General features: G+C 40.6%; 1 protein-coding gene across 1 annotated transcript in view; it reads left to right on the top strand.

Moving 5' to 3' along the window:
- The window catches only part of WDFY4 (WDFY family member 4), a 250,641-nt gene that overhangs the window by 133,242 nt on the left and 95,871 nt on the right, over nt 1-21,528 (top strand). Inside the window, exons 41-43 of the mRNA XM_061196332.1 lie at nt 12,656-12,733; nt 18,671-18,877; nt 20,284-20,335. Coding sequence (XP_061052315.1) covers nt 12,656-12,733; nt 18,671-18,877; nt 20,284-20,335 — 337 coding nt within the window. The remainder of the gene's footprint in view (nt 1-12,655; nt 12,734-18,670; nt 18,878-20,283; nt 20,336-21,528) is intronic.

Genomic DNA, 21,528 nt, shown 5'->3' with positions numbered 1-21,528 from the left:
TGTGTTGTTGGAAAACCCAGTAGTGCTCTGTGGGGGGAAACGTCTTGTGAGCCAGTAATTAAATGGGACTCTCTGTTAGAGGAATGAAACCACTCAGAAACAAATGAAAGTATAATTTTTAAAAAAGACTTTGTAAAGTGTAAATCCCTCTACTGACGTGAGCATTGTTACTGAGATCTTCTAATAAATGGAATCTTGGTTTTCTTAATTGTGGTGGGCGAGGCTGCCAATGACACTTTCGCTTGATGCTTTTCCCGAGATTACTGACCCTAAAAATAATGCCACTCTCCCCAGCCTGGCCTTAGAGCTCTTCATGGTGTGTCTGGACTAGGATTACTTCCAGAAGGGACTTCCATTACGCTCTGGTTGTGGTGGTATTCGAATGCAAGAAAGAGAAAAACGGTGAAGTCCAGTATCTGATTTCTTAAACCTCTGAAGTTTCCTTCTTCACTTCAACTGAAAGTAAAGTCTGTATATTATGTATCGTAGCCCTTGGTCATGCAGGCAGCTGTGTTCCAACACCATATGCAGAATGGAGCTTCCCAGGGCAGCAAAGCATCCTGGTGGTGGAGGTGAGAACACAACACTGTAGGGTCATAGAAATGCAGCCGAGGCCAGGGCAATGCTTGTGTGTGTGTGTGTGTGTGTGTGTGTGTGTGTGTGTGAATTAGCCCTTTAGGTTTTCTGCCAGTGTTCTGGGCACTCAACCAGGACAGTCCCTCTCATTATCTCTCTTCTTTACACACACATCCACACATCCCATTCTTAAAACAATTTATGTTAGAGCCCAAAGGAAGGACATGGTTTGAACCAGAAACTCCATACCACAGCTGACTATGGACTGCAGGTCCCTACAGCAGGGGATTTGAAACAGCAGCCCCGTCACCAGCACAGTGTTAGTGTCCAGAATGAGGGGGAAGGACAATATCGGGCTGATGGAAACGGTGGCTTTTCTTTTCCCCTTTTAAGAGTCTTAAACATTACTAGGCTATCACAAGTCCTTGTTACAGGAGTTTGAAAAATAGAAGTAAATGAACAAAGCGAACACTGATACCTTTAATGATGTTTCTTTACCAAGTGCATCATTTGTGAGACAGCTTTATCTTCATAGTAGAAGGATAATTAACATCACTAATTATCTAATTAAGTTCATTAAGCATCCACCAACAGCGCACCGTGAAGTTGACATTATGTTCTACTGTCAACAAATGCTTTTGATTTCTTAGGAAGTAATTAAAATGTAAATTAGCATGCGATTATATGCACAGGGGAAGTTTTGAATCAAATATTCATTTCAAAACTGCTTAGAGCAAGATAGTTTTTGGGTTTTTTTCTTCAGTAAAGCAGACATTTTGCTATTAATGGTATATATTAAAGTTGCCATTTGTTGTTCAATGTTTGAATCATTGCGAGGTTATAGTGCTGTATGACAGAGCTTTTAGTTGATATATTTGCTATTGTGCTTTGTGCTTTTGTGCTTATTTGATCATTTTATTTAGCATGTGTGTTTGTGTCCTTGTGTTTAACAATATCACAACCAGGAAAACATTGAATTTCAGACGGGTTTCAACATGGCAGTGGAAGTGAGGGCCAGAACTGCCCAGCTCCTGACCTTTGTTCTTTGCAGACCCAGAAGTCTTATCACCTGGCCCTATATCTGACCATCAGCAGTGTTTTACTCTGGTCAGGAAGTGACCAGCTGCAGAGAATTTAGCTCAGAGTAGTGCCAAAATCTATGAGCTTCATTTCAGTCTCTCAAACTTTCATCTATTGTTGTCTCCATTTGCCAGACCCTTGGGAACAGGGATGGACATTGTCCTTGAGGAGCTTATTCTAGGGGGGGGTTCAGGCGGGGAACCCAGCTGCTGTAATGTAATGTGGAGCACTGCCTCTGCAGGCTTTACACTCTGCCGTGGGGCCCTGAGGAAGCGTGCTGGGAAAGAGAAGAGTATTCTTGATAATTACCAGTTACATGATCACGACAAAGGGCTCGCACAGACATGGTTTCCTCGGTTGCTCACTGCCAGCCAACTACATGACACTGTTAATCCAATCCCTCATCCTCTCAGCCTGCACCAGTGGAGGAGAGGTGACCAGTGTATTTATTTTATAATTTGGGCTATAATCCATTAAGCCTGTTACTTATCTTGTTGCTCAAATTGTTTGAGCTTTTTGCTCATAGTATTTAATTGATCTCACACTTGCTTTCACTTAGCTCTGTTGATCTTTTTTCACAGATCACAAATATGAATCCAAATGAATTTTATGTATTTTAATGCAATCCCACTATAACCCTTCCTGACATTTTTTGGTGTGTGTATTATTCAGGAAAAGGTTATGTTACAGTAACAAACACCCCCAAAACTAATTGCCCTAAAATAGCAAAGGTTTATTTCTCACGCGTGCTACACGTGCACTGTGAGTTGGTTGGGAGTCTTCTGTGCCTTAACCTCACCCAGTGATACCAGCTCATGGAGTAGCCGTTGTCTAGAACTTTGAGTACTGCCATGGCAATTAAAAAAGAGCTTAGCAAACAGAGCATGAGCCCTTAAAGTTTCGGCACACCTCTCCCTGGCCTCACCTATGGCTCAAAGGTGGCAGGAAGGGTGAATCATGCCATGTAGCTACAGGAGGAGAGAACTGGAAATACTTGGCAAACAGCACTAATGACCAAGGCCCTATATTTTTTTTCAGTTTTTCTTTTCCATGCAAAATCTGTACACATTTAATTGTTGTTATTGTTAGCATATTGTTTTCTAACCTCCTTTAAAAAAAATCTCAGTACATCAAAAACCTGGTTCCATATCATCAAAACTTTTTTGACACCAGGACTGCCGTGAACGGTTGTGTAGGTTGTTATGCACAAGGGCATCTGGCCAGCGTGGCAAAAATTAGCTGAAATCCAGCCTTTGTCCCACTATTCAAGTTATCCAAGCAGGTCCAGGATGGCATCTGCCCAAAGGGGACACAAAGGTGCTGTATGGGCTAGTGGTGGCCCTTTGTGAGCATAATTTGTGGTGACTGCATAATGCTCTACAGTAAGGATGAACCATCCCTCCATGTATTGATATTTACATTGTTTCATCTTATGCTGCTATAAATAGGATGGTGGAAAATATTGTCCAGTGAATATTTGTGCGTATATCTTATGATTTCCTTAGTATAAGTGACTAGCAGTGAAAATTGTGGGACAAAGGATTAAAATGACATGCATATGTGTCAGCACATGGTAGATACAGTGGCATTTCTTACTACTGAGTTTAGTTCCAGACCCAACACGTGCCGTGCTTGGCTGGAGAGTCCAGGACCTGCAACTGTAATGTTGGTACTAAGTTTCCAAGCAGGATCTGAGAGGCTGTGTTTAGATATTGGTCTTTCTCCTTTCTGGCTAGGCCATACAACTGTAATTACAGGACTAATGATGCTTTAAACAAACAATGTAATGACTGTCATCAGTGACAGCAGGCGCTTCCTGTGGAAGAGCTTGGGCAGGAGGGTCACCAGCAGCTGGCCAGCCCCAGGGGTGCCCCTGGCAAAGCTGGGCACCATCAAGCTGAGGTCAGCTCACTTAAAGGTGACCCTCCAGGTAGGCTGTGCCTTGTTCCCCATTCCAAGATCTGATCTGTGTCCTGTAGCCAAACCCTTCCCTAAGGAGGCACTGGGACAGCAGATCTGCTTTCCCTCTCAAATCTCCAAACGGCCTTCTGAGGCCCTTGGTCCTACTTCAAAGGTTCTCAAACTCTTTAACACACAGGCAGTTGCTAAGCAAAGACTATTTTGCTCCAATAAGCAATGCAGAGCTTTGCTCTGAATTTGTCCCCCATCGATGTGCCATATTTACTGCTGCCCAGGCAGATGGGCCTCTGCCCTTGAACCGCCCTCCTCTTGTCTCCACATCCTGAGTGTGACAACTTTCCAGGGCATGAAAGGTCTCAAAAGCAATTGCAAAGGAATGTTTGCTTAGCACTGTGGCAACACACAGGGTGGAAACCACGTGGGAGAGACTCACATGATGGCAGAATCCAAGAAGTCATCTTCCAGCACTGCCAACTCCCGTATTGTTGGAGTCACTTATCTCACTTGTCCTCAGCTTCCTCTTCTGTAAAATGGGGATAATAATAATACAGGTTTGTCGGGTGGCTAAATATTAAATGTGATAATGCATATGGAAACTCCTTTGTCAGCTGTAAAGTGCTATGTGCAAATTAGTTAACTGGATGTAATGTTGAGAGAACGGACCAAGGGATAACAAATATTTGGACTATCAGCACTTTTATATAACTCATCAGGTAAGGTCCCTGGTCAGGTCCCTCTCCCATCCTCCTAATCCACTCTTCCAAGCCTTCACCCCTGCTCAGCGCTCAGGGGAAGCAGAGCCATCTTCCCCTTTACTCTACCCTGGAACTGGAAGCCATCAAGTGTGAAGCACCTCACTCTCTAGTGTTCCGCTCGCACACTCATCCACATCTGCACCCATCCTCAAGTCCTTCCATCCAGCTTCCAAGCATGAGCCCTTCCTCATGGCTCAGGTCAGCCTCTACATGGGCTGCTGATTCCATCCTTTCTAATCTTATCCCGTGAAACCTGTGCCACCTTCCTCTTCCCTTTGCTTTTCAACCTTCTCCCATCTACTGCCAAGCTCCCCACAGCCTAGCAATACACTTGGGTTGTATCCTTCCTCTTATATTGCATGGCCCTACTCCCACCTCTTTTTTTCTCTTCTTCAGATTCAGGTTTCTTGAATGAGTTGGCAGTATTCATCGTCTCTGTTTCCTTATCTCCAAATTTCTAGTTGACTCGCTGCAGTCTAATCATTCCTCTGAAATAACTTGTAGAAGTTACCAAAGACCAATTGCTATAGACAAATCCAAGACATTTTCAGGCTTCATCCTACAGGACTTCTCTGATGCATTCACTGTGGTTAAACAGCCCTGGGTCTCCATGACATTTCTCTTTCTGATTTTCCTTAAACTTTTCTAACCCTTCTTCTCCTATCCTAAACTTTGCTAGTGTTCTCCGGTTTCTGACCTTGACTCATCAAGCTCCTCTCTGCACGTACTCTCCATGAGGCATCTTATCATCTCTCAGGGTTTATTTATCATTTGATTGCTGATGGCTCACAGATCTATATAGAACTTGGAACTCTCACTTGAGCTTTCTTCTAGGGATGTCCAGCTGTACCACTGACGCTTCAAATTCAACATGTCCTCATATCACTTAAACTTGCTCTTTCTCTTGTTTTCGTGATATCTATTAATTTTTCTTAGCTTATCTAATTTAATTCGTTCCATTAGGCAAACTAGAAATTTTAGAGTTAATTCTTACCCTCTCATACAGTCACCAGTTTATCCCAATTTTATTTTCCATGTTGTTCTTGAATTTGACTCCTCTACTTCACCCATTCCACCCTGTGAGCCCTCACTTGTGCTGTTAGGATAGTGTCCTAAGGGAGCTCCCTACTTTTAGTCTTGTCTTCATTAAATCCATCCTTCAAATTGCTACCAGAGCGAGTTAGCAAAAATGCTAATGGGACCACATCAGGCTTCTATTTAAAACCTCTCATTCGAGATTCCGCTAAAGCAGCATCTCAACCAGGGAGCCTTCACTGAACACCATGGTCTTCTCTTCTTTGTGCTGACTCTGACCTGTGTCATCATGTCCCAAACATAGCTTTGTCTCAACATTGGCCATGTCGATACATAATTATATGCTCTTCCACTGGACTCCACAAAAGCAGATGTGGGGCTCGTCTTTGTACTGCAGGGCCTGGAAAATGGTGGGTGGACAACGGCTATTTGTTGAACTTAACAACAGAGAGAAGATTTGAGGGTAGACGTGGAATATCTGAGCAAGGGGGTAAACTACACTGGGCTGCAGCTATTGTGGATAGGGTATTTATTTGAAGAGGAAATATGATATATAACTGAAATCATATAGCATTTTCTATAACTGTTAATTCAGAAGAGACCATCTAGGTCAAATTTTTCAACTGATCTTACCCATGACTTACACCCAAATAGTCTCTGAGTGACCCTTTTATGAAGTTTCATTTTACTGTCTCATCTTATCGCTATAATATCTCTTCGGACTAGACAGAAGAGGTACTATTACCTTCATCTTATAGATGATAAATCAAATTGGAAATATTAAGTGATTTGCCCATGGAATGTGGCTGGTAAGGGCCAGGAACCAAACTGTCTGGACTTTGATTCTACCTGAAACACTCTGATTTAGCAGCACTCAGAACAGCATGAAAGTCTGAATATCTTTTCATATATCTTGCCGGAGTGTCCCTGCCTGAAACTCCCCCACTTAACCCCCTGGGAGATCCATACCACGCCTGTTCTTCAGTGAGATAGCACATTCGTTGTTTGACAGGGGCTGCTTTGTGTCCAAGTTCCCCCACGAGTTATCTTCTCCTGCCGCACATCTCCAAAGCATCATATTAGAAAAAAGACTGGGCTTTTGCCTTAGATGTAAAATTAGATGTAAAATTAGTCAAATTTGTCAGCATTTTATGTCACTTGTGCTGCTCATAATGATTGTTACTTGTAAATGTGTATAAACGTGTAACAGCAATATTAAGGAAAATTTTGTAAACAAAAAAAAGAAGAAGAAATCACCCTATTCCCACTACTCCAAAACAGTAACTGGGGTTTTAAAAATTATATTGTTTCCATAGTTTTGAGTCTTTGCTGGTAAATACTTTTTTATTTTATTGAAGTATAGCACACATAGAAAAAAAGTGTTCCAATCATAAATACACAAATTTAAGAATTTTCATGGAGTGAACATGTGACCACTACCCAGATGAAAAAATACAACATTGACTTCTTCCCAGAAGGACCCCCCCACTCCATGCCCGATTCTAGTCTCTAGCACCCCCAAAGTAGCCAATTTCCTGGCAGCTAATATCATACATCAGTTTTCCACACTTTACTTTTATGTGTGTGAAATAACATGTCATATGCTCTTCTTTCTGGCTTATTTCATTCCAAACTGTGTGAAATTTATCCATGTCTTTTCATGAAGTAGTAGTTCATTCATTTTCATAGTAATTGACCAACATTTTCATAGAGTTCTCAGACTTTTTGGTCTTAAGACCTGTTTACCCTCTTAAAAATTATTGAGACTTCAAAGAGCTGTTGTTTATATCGATTGTATCTATTGATATTTACCATGTTAGAAATTAAAACAGAATTTTAAAAATAAGGTTTTTAAATAAGGTTTTAAATAAGGTTTTAAATTTAAGGTTTTTAAATAATTTTAAAAACCAATGAGAATATTGGTTCCCTGAGTTATGAGATCTCCCAAACGTTGACATGTTTCATTATGCAATATGGAAAAATCATATTCATGTACCACCAATCTTATCAGAAAAATATTTATCTACTGAGAAACTGTCAGGCTCACAGAGGCAGGTACAAGCTTTTCAACATTCTAATATTCAAAATTTGAAAGCCCAAATTTCATCATAGGCAGAAAATACTGTCAGTGGTTTCATTTGATATGACAGGTTCACTTTGTTCATATTCAAGAAAAGATCTGCCAAATATCCAAGTCTTCATAACTTTAGTTTTGTCTGTCAGTCATTCTTTCAAATAAAAGTGATGTTCTATGACAAAAGCAACTAGTTCAGCTCACAACTCTAACCATTATACAAGTGCTTTTCCTTGAAATGACCATCATGGTTTTTGGTATTCAGAAGTGCTTTATGCAGATTTCCCATTTATCACACAGACTATTAAAAAAGACTGTATTCAAAGATTGAGATTTCATAAAATTAATCATTTGTACTGTTTCATCAATGACATTCTTTTTTTTTTTTTCAAAGTTGTACTTCTATGTAGCAGGACCCTTTTATTTTTCCATTTTATTTATTTTTTTAATAAATTATTTTATTTATTTATTTTTGGCTGCATTGCATCTTCGTTGCTGCATGCAGGCTCTCTCTAGTTGCGGTGAGCAGGGGCTACTCTTCATTGTGGTGTACGGGCTTCTCATTGCAGTGGCCTCTCCTGTTGTGGAGCACGGGCTGTAGGTGCACAGGCTTCAGTAGTTGCAGCACGCGGACTCAGTAGTTGTGGCTCGCGGGCTCTAGAGCACAGGCTCAGCAGTTGTGGCACATGGGCTTAGTTGCTCCGCGGCATGTGGGATCTTCCCGGACCAGGGATCGAACCCGTGTTCCTTGCATTGGCAGGTGGATTCTCAACCACTGCGCCACCAGGGAATCCCCATCAATGACATTCTTAAGTGAAGATTTTTTTTTTCCTATGAGTTCCTGGTGGTGAGGACTACACATAATGATTATTTTGCAAATTGTAGATTCACATGCAATGGTAAGAAATAATACAGAGAGATCCCATGTACCCTTTATCCAGTTTCCCCCAATGGTATCATCTTGCAAAACTGTAAATACAGTATCACAACAAGGAACATTTCCATCACTACAAGAAGTTCTCATGTTGCCCTTTTGGGATTGTCTTTTCTTACTCAGCATAATTCTGTTCAGATTTATCCAGGTTGTTGCATGTATCAGCAGTTCATTCTTTTTTCTTGCTGAGCGGTATTCCATGGTATGGATGTTTCATAGTTTCTTTAATCATTCACCTATTGAAGGTCATCTGGGTTGTTTCCAGTTTTTGTCTATTATGAATAAAGCTTCTATAAACATTCACTTACAGGTTGTTGTGTGAGCATAAGTTTTCATTTCACTGTGATAAATCCCCAGAGGTTACAACTGCTGGATACTATGGTAGTTGCCTAGATTTGAAAAAAATCTACTGACCTATTTTCCGGAGTGGCTGTACCATACATTCCACCAGCAATGTATGAGTGATCAAGTTGCTCTGTATCATCACCAGCATTTGGTGGTGTCACCTCTTAATTTTAACCATTCAGATAGGTGTGTAGTGATTTCTCATTGTGGTTTTTATTTTCATTTTCTTAATGGATAATGGTGTAGAACATAGTGCTCATGTGCTTCATTGTGATCTGCATGTCCTCTTTATGTCTATTCGTGTCTTTTGTGCGTATTCTAATGGGATTTTTTTTTTTTTTGCTGTTGAGTTTTAAGAGTTCTTCATACTAGTCCTTTGATTGATGTGACTTGCAAATATTTTCTCCTAGATTGTACCATATTATTACATCATTTTTATGTGCGTTTTTGTGGAGCAAAAGTTTTTAATGTTGATGAGATCCAATTCATTATTTTTTTTCTTTTATGCTTTTGGTGTAAAAATCTAAGAACTTCAGCAATTTGTTGAATGAGAGCAATAAAAGCAGACATCTTTGGTTTGTTTCCAGTCTTAGAGAGAAAGCATTTATTGTTTCACATTAAATATAATGTTAGCTGTGGGGTTTTGTAGATGATCTTTATTATGTTAAGGTAGTTCCCCTCTATTCCTGGTTTTCCAAGAGTTTTATTATGAATGAATGTTGAATTTTTTCAAATGCTATTCTGCATCAGTTGATATAATCATGTCATTTTCTTCTTTAACCTACTAATATGGTAGATTATATTGATTGCTTTTTGGGTATTTACCAGCTTTGTGTTCCTGGAATAAACCCACTTGGTCATTGTATGTAATTCTTTTTATGCATTACTAAGTTCTATTTGCTAATATTTTGTTAAGAATTTTTATATCTCTATTACAATAGCCAGGACATGGAAGCAACCTAAGTGTCCATTGACAGATGAATGGATAAAGAAGATGTGGTGCATATATACAATGGAATATTACTCAGCCATAAAAAGAAATGAAATTGAGTTATTTGTAGTGAGGTGGATGGACCTAGAGTCTGTCATACAGAGTGAAGTAAGTCAGAAAGAGAAAAACAAATACCGTATGCTAATACATATATATAGAATCTTAAAAAAAAAACAAAACACAAACTGGTTCTGAAGAACCTAGGGGCAGGAGAGGAGTAAAGACGCAGACATAGAGAATGGACTTGAGGACATGGGGAGAGAGAAGGGTAAGCTGGGACGAAGTGAGAGAGTGGCATGGACATATATACACTACCAAATGTAAAATAGATAGCTAGTGGGAAGCAGCCGCATAGCACAGGGAGATCAGCTCAGTGCTTTGTGACCACCTAGAGGGGTGGGATAGGGAGGGTGGGAGGGAGACGCAAGAGGGAGGGGATACCGGGATATGTGTATATGTATAGGTGATTCACTTTGTTATACAGCAGAAACTAACACACCATTGTAAAGCAATTATACTCCAATAAAGATGTTAAAAAAATAAAAAAGAAAAAAGAAAGAATTTTTGCATCTCTATTCATGACAGATAGGTTTATTTTCCTGTACTCTGTTTGTCTGGTTGTGGTGTAAAAGTATGAGGGTATTGCTAGCTTCATAAAACAAATTGGGAAGTGTACCAATTTTTTCTATTTTCTGGAAGATATTTTGTAAAATTTATGTTAATTCTTGCTTAAATATTTTGTAAAATCCTCAAGCAAAATCATATGGACCTGGAAATTTATTTGGGGGGAGTATTTAAATTATGAATTCAATTTCCTTAACTGTTATAGTCTATTCCAATGATCTATATTATATTGGTTGAGATATGGTAATTTATGTTTTTGCAAAGAATTTGTCCATTTAATCTAAGTTGTCACATTTATGTGTATGTAGTTGTTTGTAATATTCCCTTGCTATCTTTTTGATGTCTGCAGGGTCTGTAGGGATAGCCTCTATTTCATTCTTTATATTGGCAATATGTGTCTTCTTTTTATCTTTGTCAGTATTTCTACAGGTTTGTATGTTTTATCGATCTTTTCAAAGAAGCAGTTTTGTTTCAGTGATTTCTCCATGTTCTTCTGTTTTTAATTGCATTGATTTCTGCTCTTACTTTTGTTATTTCCTTCTGCTTGCTTTGGGTTTATTTTTCTCTTTTATTCTAGTTCCTTGAGTGGGATCTTAGATTGACTTAAAATTTTTACTCTTTTTTTTTTTCAGATAGGCTCTATGATACAAAACATTTTAAGATTACATCATTTAAAAATATTTTAATTTAAGATCTTTTCATCTTTATTAGGGTAAAATTGTATATATTTAAGATTCACAACTTGATGTTTTGATGCACATATACATTGTGAAATAATCACCACAATCAAGGTAATTCACAGTTACCTTTTATTTTCTGATGGACCACTTAAGTTCTAACTTCTTAACAAATTTCGAATATATAGTACAATATTGTTAACTAGAGTCACAATGCTGTACATTAGATTTTCAGAACTCACTATTTTGCATGACTGAAGCTCTGTATCCTGTAATCAACATATCCCCATTTCTGCCTCTCCCCAGCTCCTGGAAACCACCATTCTACTCTCTACTTCTATGAATTTGACTATTTTAGAGTCCATATATAAGTGAGATCATGCAATGTTCTGGCTTATTTCACTTAGCATAGTGTCCTCCAGGTTCATCTATGTTGTTGCAAACAGCACAGTTTCCTTCTTTTTAAAGGCTGAATTTTATATATACATAAAACTTATATATAATGAACTGTGTGATGATGGTTTTTTTTCTTTTGTTCTGTTAATGTGATGTATCACCTTGATTGATTTGTATACATTGAACCATCCTTGCATCCCAGGGATAAATCCTACTTGATCATGGTATATGATTCTTGTAATGTGCTGTTGAATTCTGTTTGCCAGTATTTTATGGAGGATTTTTGCATCTGTGTTCATCAGGGATATTGCTCTTTAATTTTCTTTTTTTGTGGTGTCTTTGCCTGACTTTGGTATTAGAGTGATGCTGGCCTCATATGATGTTAGGAAGTATTCCCTCTTCTTCTATTTTTTGGAAATTTAAGAAGGTTTGGTATTAATTCTTCTTTGAATATTTGATAGAATTCTCCTGTGAAGCCATCCGGTCCTGGGCTTTTCTTTTTTGAGAAGTATTTGATCACTAATTTAATCTCCCTATTTGTTATTGGTCTGTTCAGATTTTCTAAAACTTAACTCTTTTCTAATGCATGCATTTGGTGACATATATTTCTCTCTCAGCATTGTTTTAGCTATGTGACAAATTTTGATACATACTGTACTATGTATTTTTAGAAATTTCCCTTGAGACTTACTTTTTGATCCATGGATTATTTAGAAGTATATTGTTTAGTTCCCAAGTGTTTGGAGATTTCCTGTTACTGATTTCAGTTTGATTCTGTTATGGTCAGAGAACATATTTTGCAGGTTTTAATTTTTTAAAAATTTGTTGAGATTTGTTTTATAGTCCAACATGTAGTTTGTCTTGGTATATATTTTGTGGGGGCTTGAAAAATGTGTATTTTACTATTGTTGGGTGCACTATTCCATAAATGTGAGTTACTTGAACATTTTTTAGAATTCCATTTTAATTTATCTATTATATTCTAGCTTTTCTAGTTATTCTTGGGAGGAAGATTTATCTGCTACAAGCTAGTTCATCATAGCTGGAAGTGGAAGTAACCCATAAGCATGTATGTGAGTGTGTATGTGAATGTAACAGCATAGGTGATACATGTATTCATGGGGTTGTGATTGATTTGACCAACAAGTCCTGTAACTCTTACTTCCCCCGACAACTGGTCAGAGTAGAGAAGTTCTTATCTAAAATCACAGCTGTTATTAGTTGTGACTTGTTTTGTCTCTTCTCCAGGACTTCGTGTCATGTATCGAGAACTACAGACGAAAAGGACAGGAACTATATGCATCTCTATACAAAGATCACGTACAGGTAAGAAACAAGGCAATTCCCTTCTCTGCACAGTAGACCAGAATCTACCTTGAACCTGAAATAAAGAATCATAAGAACCTTTGGTTTAAATTCTAAATTGGCTAAGCCAATAATTGGTCATCAATGAGTCAGTCCTACCTTCATGACCTGTGCCATGGGATTTGGACCCACACTGTCAGCAGCTGAGGAGATAGGCAGTGTTTCCATCCACTTATCTACTCATTCATTCATTAGTAAATAGGCGTCAAGTGCCCAGGGTGCCTGAGATCCTGTGCTAGGAGCTAGGGGCACGATTGTAAACACAGCAGACGTGGGCCTCACTCTCAGGTAGCTTACTCTAAAGGAGAGATATACATTAAATAAGTGCACAAATAAATAGATCATTATAACTTGGAAAGAGCAATAGACAGGGAAAATACAAGTATAATGGGAGATTGTAACAAGGGAAAGACTTTAATTTGGGCAGATCAGAGGCCCTCTCCAAGGAAGTGATCTTTAAGTTGAAATCTGAAGAAGGAGGAATATGGGCTAAAGTATTTTAAGGAAGTGGTTTTGACTAAGGGGAGGGAATGTGTGATGCTCCTGAGTCAGGAAAGCACTGGATGTCATCAGTTAAGTGGAAGAAGAGGAAGTGACTGGGATGACCTGAGCTGGGAAGGGACAAGGGTGAATGAAGATGAGGCAGGGCCAGAGCAAGCAGAGTGGCTTGCTGCCACTTTAAGGGTTTTGCATGTTCTCCTAAGGACAGTGGGTTGCCACTGATGAGGGTAGGTTTAGACGTTGAAAACCTCTCTCTAGGAGTGATTTCTGTACAGTCTAGGTAAAGAGCACTGGCTGTCATGTCAGGGAGATCTCTATTTGAATCTCAGGTCTGCCCCTTCCTAGGACTGAGCCTAGTCTGAGCCTCAGGGTCCCCATCTTTAAGACAGGATAATACTGCCTACCTGTAAAGGTTAAAGAGTGAGTGTGGAACACCTAGACAGTGGCTGGCAGGTAATAGATGTCCCATGTGTGGTTAATGAATGGCTAAGAAGTTCATTTTTAGGTGGTATTGTTGTTGTTAACAAAAATTTTCTAAAATGATTGCTAGTAATAGAACACAACAATAGAATTAAAACTTGACAAATTATATTTTTACTTTACAATTTCTCTGTGCCAAAGCCTTGCTAGGTGTAGGAAAGGCAGAGATGATAATGATACTCCTCTGGTTGAAGGTTCTTAACGCTCAGTAGAGGGACCAAGAGTAAAGAAATTAAAGCAGGGTGATAAGGCCAATATTAGGATGTTCTACTACAAAGAGAGGAGCAGTGGGGTATAAGGAACCATTGGGTGTGCCTGGGGTAAGGTGAGGGGTCAAAGAATGGTGAAACAGTAGTCCCCAAGTTCAAGGGAAACAAAATAGGCTCTGATCAACTTAAGCCAAGTAACCTGATCCAATTCCCTCCGTATGTGCTTGTTTGGGAGCCCACAACATGCCCCCACGAATAGGGGTTTGTGAGATGCACAGCGTGCACCCCAGAAACATACAGACTAGCAACACAGCCTCCCAGGTTGTGCTACATAAGGAGGTGGGCAGTTTATTAGACATACAGGGGTGGGAGAGGCGGTTTGGGGGTAGGTGCACTGCGCTGCTGGGTAGGTGTCCTGCTGGCTTATATTTGTGTGTTATCTGTGCCCCTTGGACAGGACCTCGCATGTGAGTGCCTTACTACTTGAATTCACCAACTTCATTCAGGACTAGCAATATGGCTAATAAATTCAGCTGCCATTGGGGGAAAAATAAGATGAATCATTTAGGATTGCATCCTTCATTTAGGGATATCCGCATCACGCTTGTTCCATTTCAAGACAGAGGATGTTGTTTATCTAAACGTTCAAATCAGCATCTAGTCAAGAGTTTGACCATTTCTCTTCTTATGGTTGGAAAAGCCTGGAAGATTTGGTCATGGCTAGGAGAAATGTGCTCTGTGGTAACTGGTGGATTTCTGCTGAAATTTGAAAAACTGAAGGTTCATGGGGAAGGACAGAAGAACCTCGGCAGAGGCTCTGAGCCCATAAGGCAAGGGTCCAGCCCCCTGGAACATCAGTCTGGCTTATTTTCAGCAGCGGGCCTGACTGGGGCTCAGAGAGTACTTGAGAAAGTGGTACAGAGTTTTACTGTTGATTGAAGTATTTTTGAAAAAATCAGCATTTTGAGGCTAATCCATGAGGATACTTTCCAAGTGTTTAAATATTTAAGACAGATTGTTTCAATGTTTAAAAGAATGCAGGTGTTATCACCGTCTACCAGAGATAATGGGGTCTGGAGTGTTCACCTGGCTTTCTTTTAAGGGGTAGTAGACTTTCCCGACGAAGGCCCCACTCCACTTCCAGAGAAGTCAAGTCCAAGTTCTGGAAAGAAATCAGCCTTGTGAAATATGCCATGTTCTTCAAGGACAGCTTCTCCTAATTACACTCCGTGAGGTCCTTCCAAGAGGATGGAGATAATGAGGTTCAAGGGCCCCCGCCCACACGGCTCTCAGTAACAGGTTGCGTAAGACTTTTCCAACTGGGCATTTTACTTACACCTGAGAGGTCACTGGAGATGCACGTGCTCACAGCATGACAAGATAGCGTCACCCAGTGCCCTGGAAGCTAACCCAAGCATCATCAGTATACCTCATCATCCCATCACCAGCAAATCGTGCAATTCTGATATTTAATCTCCCCAATTTCTCATCACTCCAGAAGTGCCGACGAAAACAGGTGCCTCTGCTCTGGCCCTGCCCAGATGCCCCTTTGCCATTTCCAGTTACATTTGTTCTCTTCTCTGTGGTCCAGCTGCTCTGGCTCTGCTCTGTGATATACCCAGGCCATCTGTTCTTATACTGAGTCCTCATCATACCTTACAGACATGCCTCATTCTGTCTGTATTTTTCTAAAAATTACAGTTTTTACTGCTTAAAGTTCTATGCAAGATGCCTTCCACCCCAGAAATGGCCTTTCTTTTAGTGTGTGAGGGGCACTGCTCTGTCCCCTCTCTTTTGGGCTCTCTGGGGACCAACAGGCTGTTTCCATTTCTTGCTCAGTCTCTATATATCCATTACATTTTGGTAACAGCTCTTTCAGATGTAACTATCAGAAACTCAACTCAAACTGGCTTAGGCAACACATGAAATATTTTGAAAAATCCAGGAGAAGATCACACTTCAAGAAGAGCTGGATCCAGGTATTCAAACTCTGCTTTAAGGAATCTGCCTCCTCTCTCCCTCTCTCTCTTTTCTTTCTCTCTTTTTCACACACACACACAAATACATGTTCACACAAACATAAACACACAAGTGTATGAGATTACTAATATGTTTGAGGCGACAAGGCACATGGAGGAGAGAGCTTTTGAGGCTGGCGTGAACTCATGCTCTGTTTCCCAGTCTGTACGTCCTGGAACCAGGCAGGGCTCATCTAAAGGGTGGGAAATTATCTAACTTGCACAAAGGGACTGTCTCATTGCTGAGAGGCCTGCCTGTAGGCGGTGTATGCCTCAATGCAGATACATCAGGTGCCTTTTCCTGATGCACATAAGGTTGGCCAGCGCAAGGTGGGCAGCCTTGAACGTGTACACATCCACCTCTCTGCAGTCTGCTCTATATGGGCTCTAGAGGCCACCAGTTCCAGTCCCAGAGAATGATGCTCACTAGCCCATCGTACAACCATTCATCACCCACTGAAGCCAGGACTGGGGTCAGCTGCACCCCAGCACCGGGAACTGAAATTAGGGAAGGTCTGGTTGCCAAGAGGAAAGTCTCAGTGATGCTACCCAAGAGCTTCTATTCAGCCGAGAATCATAGCTGCCTCTAATACACCAGCATCCCTGCCCCTGTGTCTGGTGTGGCATTTGGCCCACTCGAGGTTTGAACTGAATGCGGACCTTACCTTGTGCAGAAGCATGGGCATTACAGAACACCTTGCAGGTGCAGGAACTCAGGACTTTTGCTTAGTTAGTCATCTCATGTCCTTTGTCTTGGGACCACATACAGCCTTCCATCATGGACTAAACAATCATTCATCTCTGAGGGATGAATGAGGGATCTTATCACTAACACACATCTGTCTAGCTGCAGATATTCAGACAACACATTTGCCCTGTGATGAAGACTCAGGCAGCCGTGAACCTCCAGGTTGCATAGGTGGAGCCTTAGGGTGGAAGGGATGCTCTTAAAAGACTAATTTGAAACCCCGGATGAACAACCCAATGGCTTGGGATTGTTCATCCTCTGTGAAGCTCAATATGGAACTACAAATGCAGCAACAATCTCCTAGGAGCTGAAATATTTTCCCCAAACAAGTGTTCATTTCATATAAGCAAATCCCTATAAAAGGCTTTGGATAGTCATTATTTTTCTGGAGTTTTTTATTAAACAATTAGAGTACTTGTAAAATGCTATAACTATTTAGGATATGAATTTAAGAACTGTGGAGAAACAAAATAATCTTGTTTTGAAATAGAATTTGCTTTATTCACAATAATAATACTAACTGCTTAAGTTGGGTAAGGCACCGTATTAAACTCTTGAAAATATTGTCTCATTTGATCCTTACATAAACCCATGGTTTTATTATTGTGGTAATATTACTAACTGAATTTGACTGATGAGGATGCTAAGTCTCCTTCAGATTAAGCTGCTAGTGAAAAGCAGAAACATTGTGACAGCCCAGGTTCATCTGACACCAAAAGACGAAGTACTTAGAACTATACCGTATGTCATGTTTTTGTGAGAATTTTCAAGTTCTGAGAACGATTTTCCCATTCAAAATGGTCTAGATCTAAGTCTGCCAGTCTTAGTCTTTACTGGCAGAAATCACGACTTAATGAAATGATACCAGGGCCCTAGGAAAAGAATCAAGCACACAGGCTGAAGTGAAGGCTCTGGAATTAGGCTGGGTTTCAGTCTTAGCTTGGTCACCGGTTGGTCCTTGGGGAAGTCACTTCTCTCCTAGACTTGGTTCCTTCATGAGGATAATAGAAAGTACTTACAAGTTCCAAGACTCACTTATGGTGTCATTGTGTAGAGGAAATGAGATAGAGCAGGTGAGAGGCTCAGCCTCATACATGACAATGAGTTTCTTTTCTCTTTATGTTACGTTTGTGAGGTCTGTGCTTCTTGTCATTAACACTTTCACCTTTCAGTTTTCTGAAAAATTAAAATTAAAATGTAGGGCACATACCATCAAATATTTGAATAGTTGGAAAAGTTCACCCTGCAGACAAAGTTGATTCTGCTGTCCAAACTGAATTGAAATGTTTCCTTGATAGATGATGTAGGAAACTTCAGTGTGGCATACAAAAGCAATTTAGGGGTGTCGATGTATTTTGTGAAAGGTTTGAGTTATACTCTAGCAGAAGGTATAACAGTCAAGTGCTATGTATGCAAACTATGAGGATTTCATAGATATTAGGAAGGATTATTTTCATTAACATCAAAGGTTTTAGCTTCTTTGAATATTCTCACCACACTTCCAGTCCAGACACCGGAAGGAGGGCTTTCAGCATCATTTTGAAGGGTAGGGGCCATGGTAAAATTCCCTGTCCATTTTGAAGGGTAGGGGCTGTGGTGAGGTTCTGTGTCCATTCTACCAAATAGCTGTCCAATCCTCTGATGAATAGTATGGGGACCTTTGGGACCTGTTACTTTCTGCACAGCACCCAGCAGTCACGAGGCTCTGCGGGCCGAAGGGCAGAGGGTTTTTTCCTCCTCGAAGCTGAAAAACTGATTTCTTCTCCTGGCCTGGTCCTAGCTCCAGAGAGTACACTATACACCCTGAAGGTGCTTGGGGCTGCCTATAGGGGTGATTTTCCTCAGGCAATTATGGGGGGCTTGGTCTGTTCACCCCAGGAGGTTTGGGGCCAGGCTGGTGAGGAAATGTGTCCAGAGGTGACGCTGTACTTCTGCTTCCCAGAGGCGGAGATGTGGCAAAATCAAGGCAGCCAATGCCTGGGCCAGGATCCAGGAGCAGCTTTTTGGAGAGCTGGGCTTGTGGCGTCAGATGGCAGAAGCCACACCCTGCTCCCGGTGGGAACTGGACTGGAGAGAAGGACCAGCTCGCATGAGGAAACGTATCAGACGCTTGTCTCCGCTGGAGGCCCTGAGTCGAGAAAGGCTCAAGGTAAGAATTAGATGCAACAAGACAGGATGCTTCCAGACGGGCAATGTGTAGGGAGGTGTCTCCTTAGCTTTTCCATCTGATGTTGTTTCCATCAGGAGTGTTTTGGCATGGACAGGTAGGAGAGATAATGCGTGCAGTTAACTGTAGGAGTGCTGTAATGCATTCTTGGTGCTGTTTAACAGAAGGAAAGAATCACTAACTCCCCAGGTACATAGAAGGGATGCTATAAATACAGGATGAATGAATGAAAAAAATAAGTGAGTGAGTGGTTCATATATACACCACTGACCCAGCACCACGCTGACATCCATAAAAGTCCGTTAGAATGGTCTGGATGCCAGCATTTGAAAAGAGCCACGTGATGGGCACTGTCTGCTTGTACAAGTTATGTGTCATAGAGCAGTCATAACCAGCCCTTCTATGGGCATTACTGTGCAAGCAAATCCCGTATCAAGTCTTACAATGGAAATACCTTGAACTCAGCTATTTCTGCAAGCTTGAGCCAGTGACCCACTTAGTCCAAATGACACTGAAGCTGCATTGGATTCCCAGGCAACGGAATCTGGATGGTCCCCAGGTGTTTGCTGTAATGAAGCTTGGACTCTCTGTCAAACTTACATTTTTGCCTTTTAAATAATGAAGAACCATCCTTGGCTTGGTAGTGGATATAGAAAAATCTGTTAATAGCATTTCATGTCCTCATTGAACAATTCTGATTTAAGATATTCTAAAAAGCAGCCTTTCCAAACCCTGGAACGCAAGACATTTCCTTCTGCATTCATCCTGAGTTACAATGTTGGGCTTATTCTCTAGTCTGTAACCTCAGAATCTTTTACCCACATTAAATCCTTTATAAAACCTAATGAAAAAATTATATTTCATTTATTCAGTAGACATTTTAGTTTTTAGTGTATTGTCTATAAACATCTGGTGATATATAGTATTTTTCCCTCAATACATTTCTTAGGAAATGGAGGCAGGAAAAATAAGCCTGCGCATGGTGCTGATGTCAAGGCCGAAGGCTGGCTATGGAACCTAGTCCCTGGTCTTTTGGGCTGTCTAGCCCCAGACCCTGTCCCTGGTCCCCTCTCCAGGGTGGCCCATACCACAGACAGCCGGGATGCTCTCTACTCCCCTTTGACATAATCTTTGGTAATTACTGTAAATCCTACTTAATGGAAGATTGTGGGTTTTTTCCCCTTTGACTCAGGAACATTAATACTTGCATTTTATTGTGGTCCTTTAGGATTTGGCATTTTGCTCCCCTTGCCTTTGAGTCTTGAGTGTATGAGTGATTTGAAGGCGCCATATGCATGTGTGTGTATGTGTTTGTGAATCTGTGTAATGGGGGGTGGGGCCCATAGGTATCCAGGATTTAATTTCTCTTTTCTCTGGTTTTATTCCAGGAAAGTCAGGACAGAAATGATGATATTTCTCAATTAAATGATGAAAACCAAGGTATTCAATTTATCTGTATTTTTATTTAACAGTTAAACCAATTCTTGGTTTTATTTAACATCTCCTTAAAGATATGAAGTTAATATATTGTAGGAAGAAAATGCTGCAAGTCTAGAATAAGAAGTGCAAGGCCTTTCATCACTCTGCTCTCCAGAATGAAGAGGGACCCATTCCAGACCTGAACACTCCACTGGCGGAAGAATTTTGTATTTAGGTTGCAACAATAAGAATTTTTTTCAGGGAAACTGTCTTGTCAATTTGCTATATGAGGGAAACCTTAAAAGTGCCCCCCCAAATACTAATACATGTTCAGTATGTGACCCAAAACACCTAGGAGGAAAATAGGAAAATATTTTAGAGCAAAATTGGTTGGGATAGATATTTAATACTTAACACTGAATTCTCTGATTGTGAAGATGACAGATATAATGGTCATTATTATTTCTCCAATTTAAAAAAGCACTTTGAATCATTGTTGATGTTTATGCTTACCCTTTGTGTAATACTCATGGAGGAATTTGGTTGAGTTGATATGCTAAAAATCTAGTTTATTTTCAGAGGTCATTTTGGCCCGAACACATCAAATACATACCAAACACACACACAGACACATACACTATATTTCAGATTTCGTGTTTCTACCAAAGACCCTGCCTTTTGCTTCAAACACTCTCTGTCTGTGAGTTTCACTGTATCCTAGGCTGCAGCTTATATCATATCCTTAACCAAGTGACAAGTTCCTAGAGCTGATCAGACTTGTCTCGTTTAGTGCCTTAGCACCGGATTTTGCGTGGAGCTTGCTATCTTGTCAGTCTGCAGTAACAAAGCCCAGAAATGAGGATCTTGAGCTCTGATCCCAGGTTGATTTGGGGGTCCCACTTGGGACTTGGGATGACAGTGTAACACTCATATTTTGGCTTCTCTTCTTTCCATCCCAAGCCCCATAACCCTAAGATCAGAAGGAGAATCTGCCTGCTCTCCCTCTCAAAATGGGTGGCTGCAGAGAGTACAGTGGTAGAAAGCAGGTGTTTGATTTTATGTGGACTAGGGCCATGGGCTGCTAAGTCCCCTCGTCCCCTATATGCAGGGCCTCTGGTCACCTATGATCCCAGGCCTCCTCCATGATTCCAGCATGGACCCCCAACTCCCAGTAGGGAGCTCAGTCAGAGGAGAAGAAAGGGCTGTGATTCTTC

This window comes from Eubalaena glacialis, chromosome 1, assembly GCF_028564815.1.
Source record: "Eubalaena glacialis isolate mEubGla1 chromosome 1, mEubGla1.1.hap2.+ XY, whole genome shotgun sequence".
Lineage (NCBI taxonomy): Eukaryota > Metazoa > Chordata > Mammalia > Artiodactyla > Balaenidae > Eubalaena > Eubalaena glacialis.
This window is presented reverse-complemented; position numbering and strand designations above follow the sequence as displayed.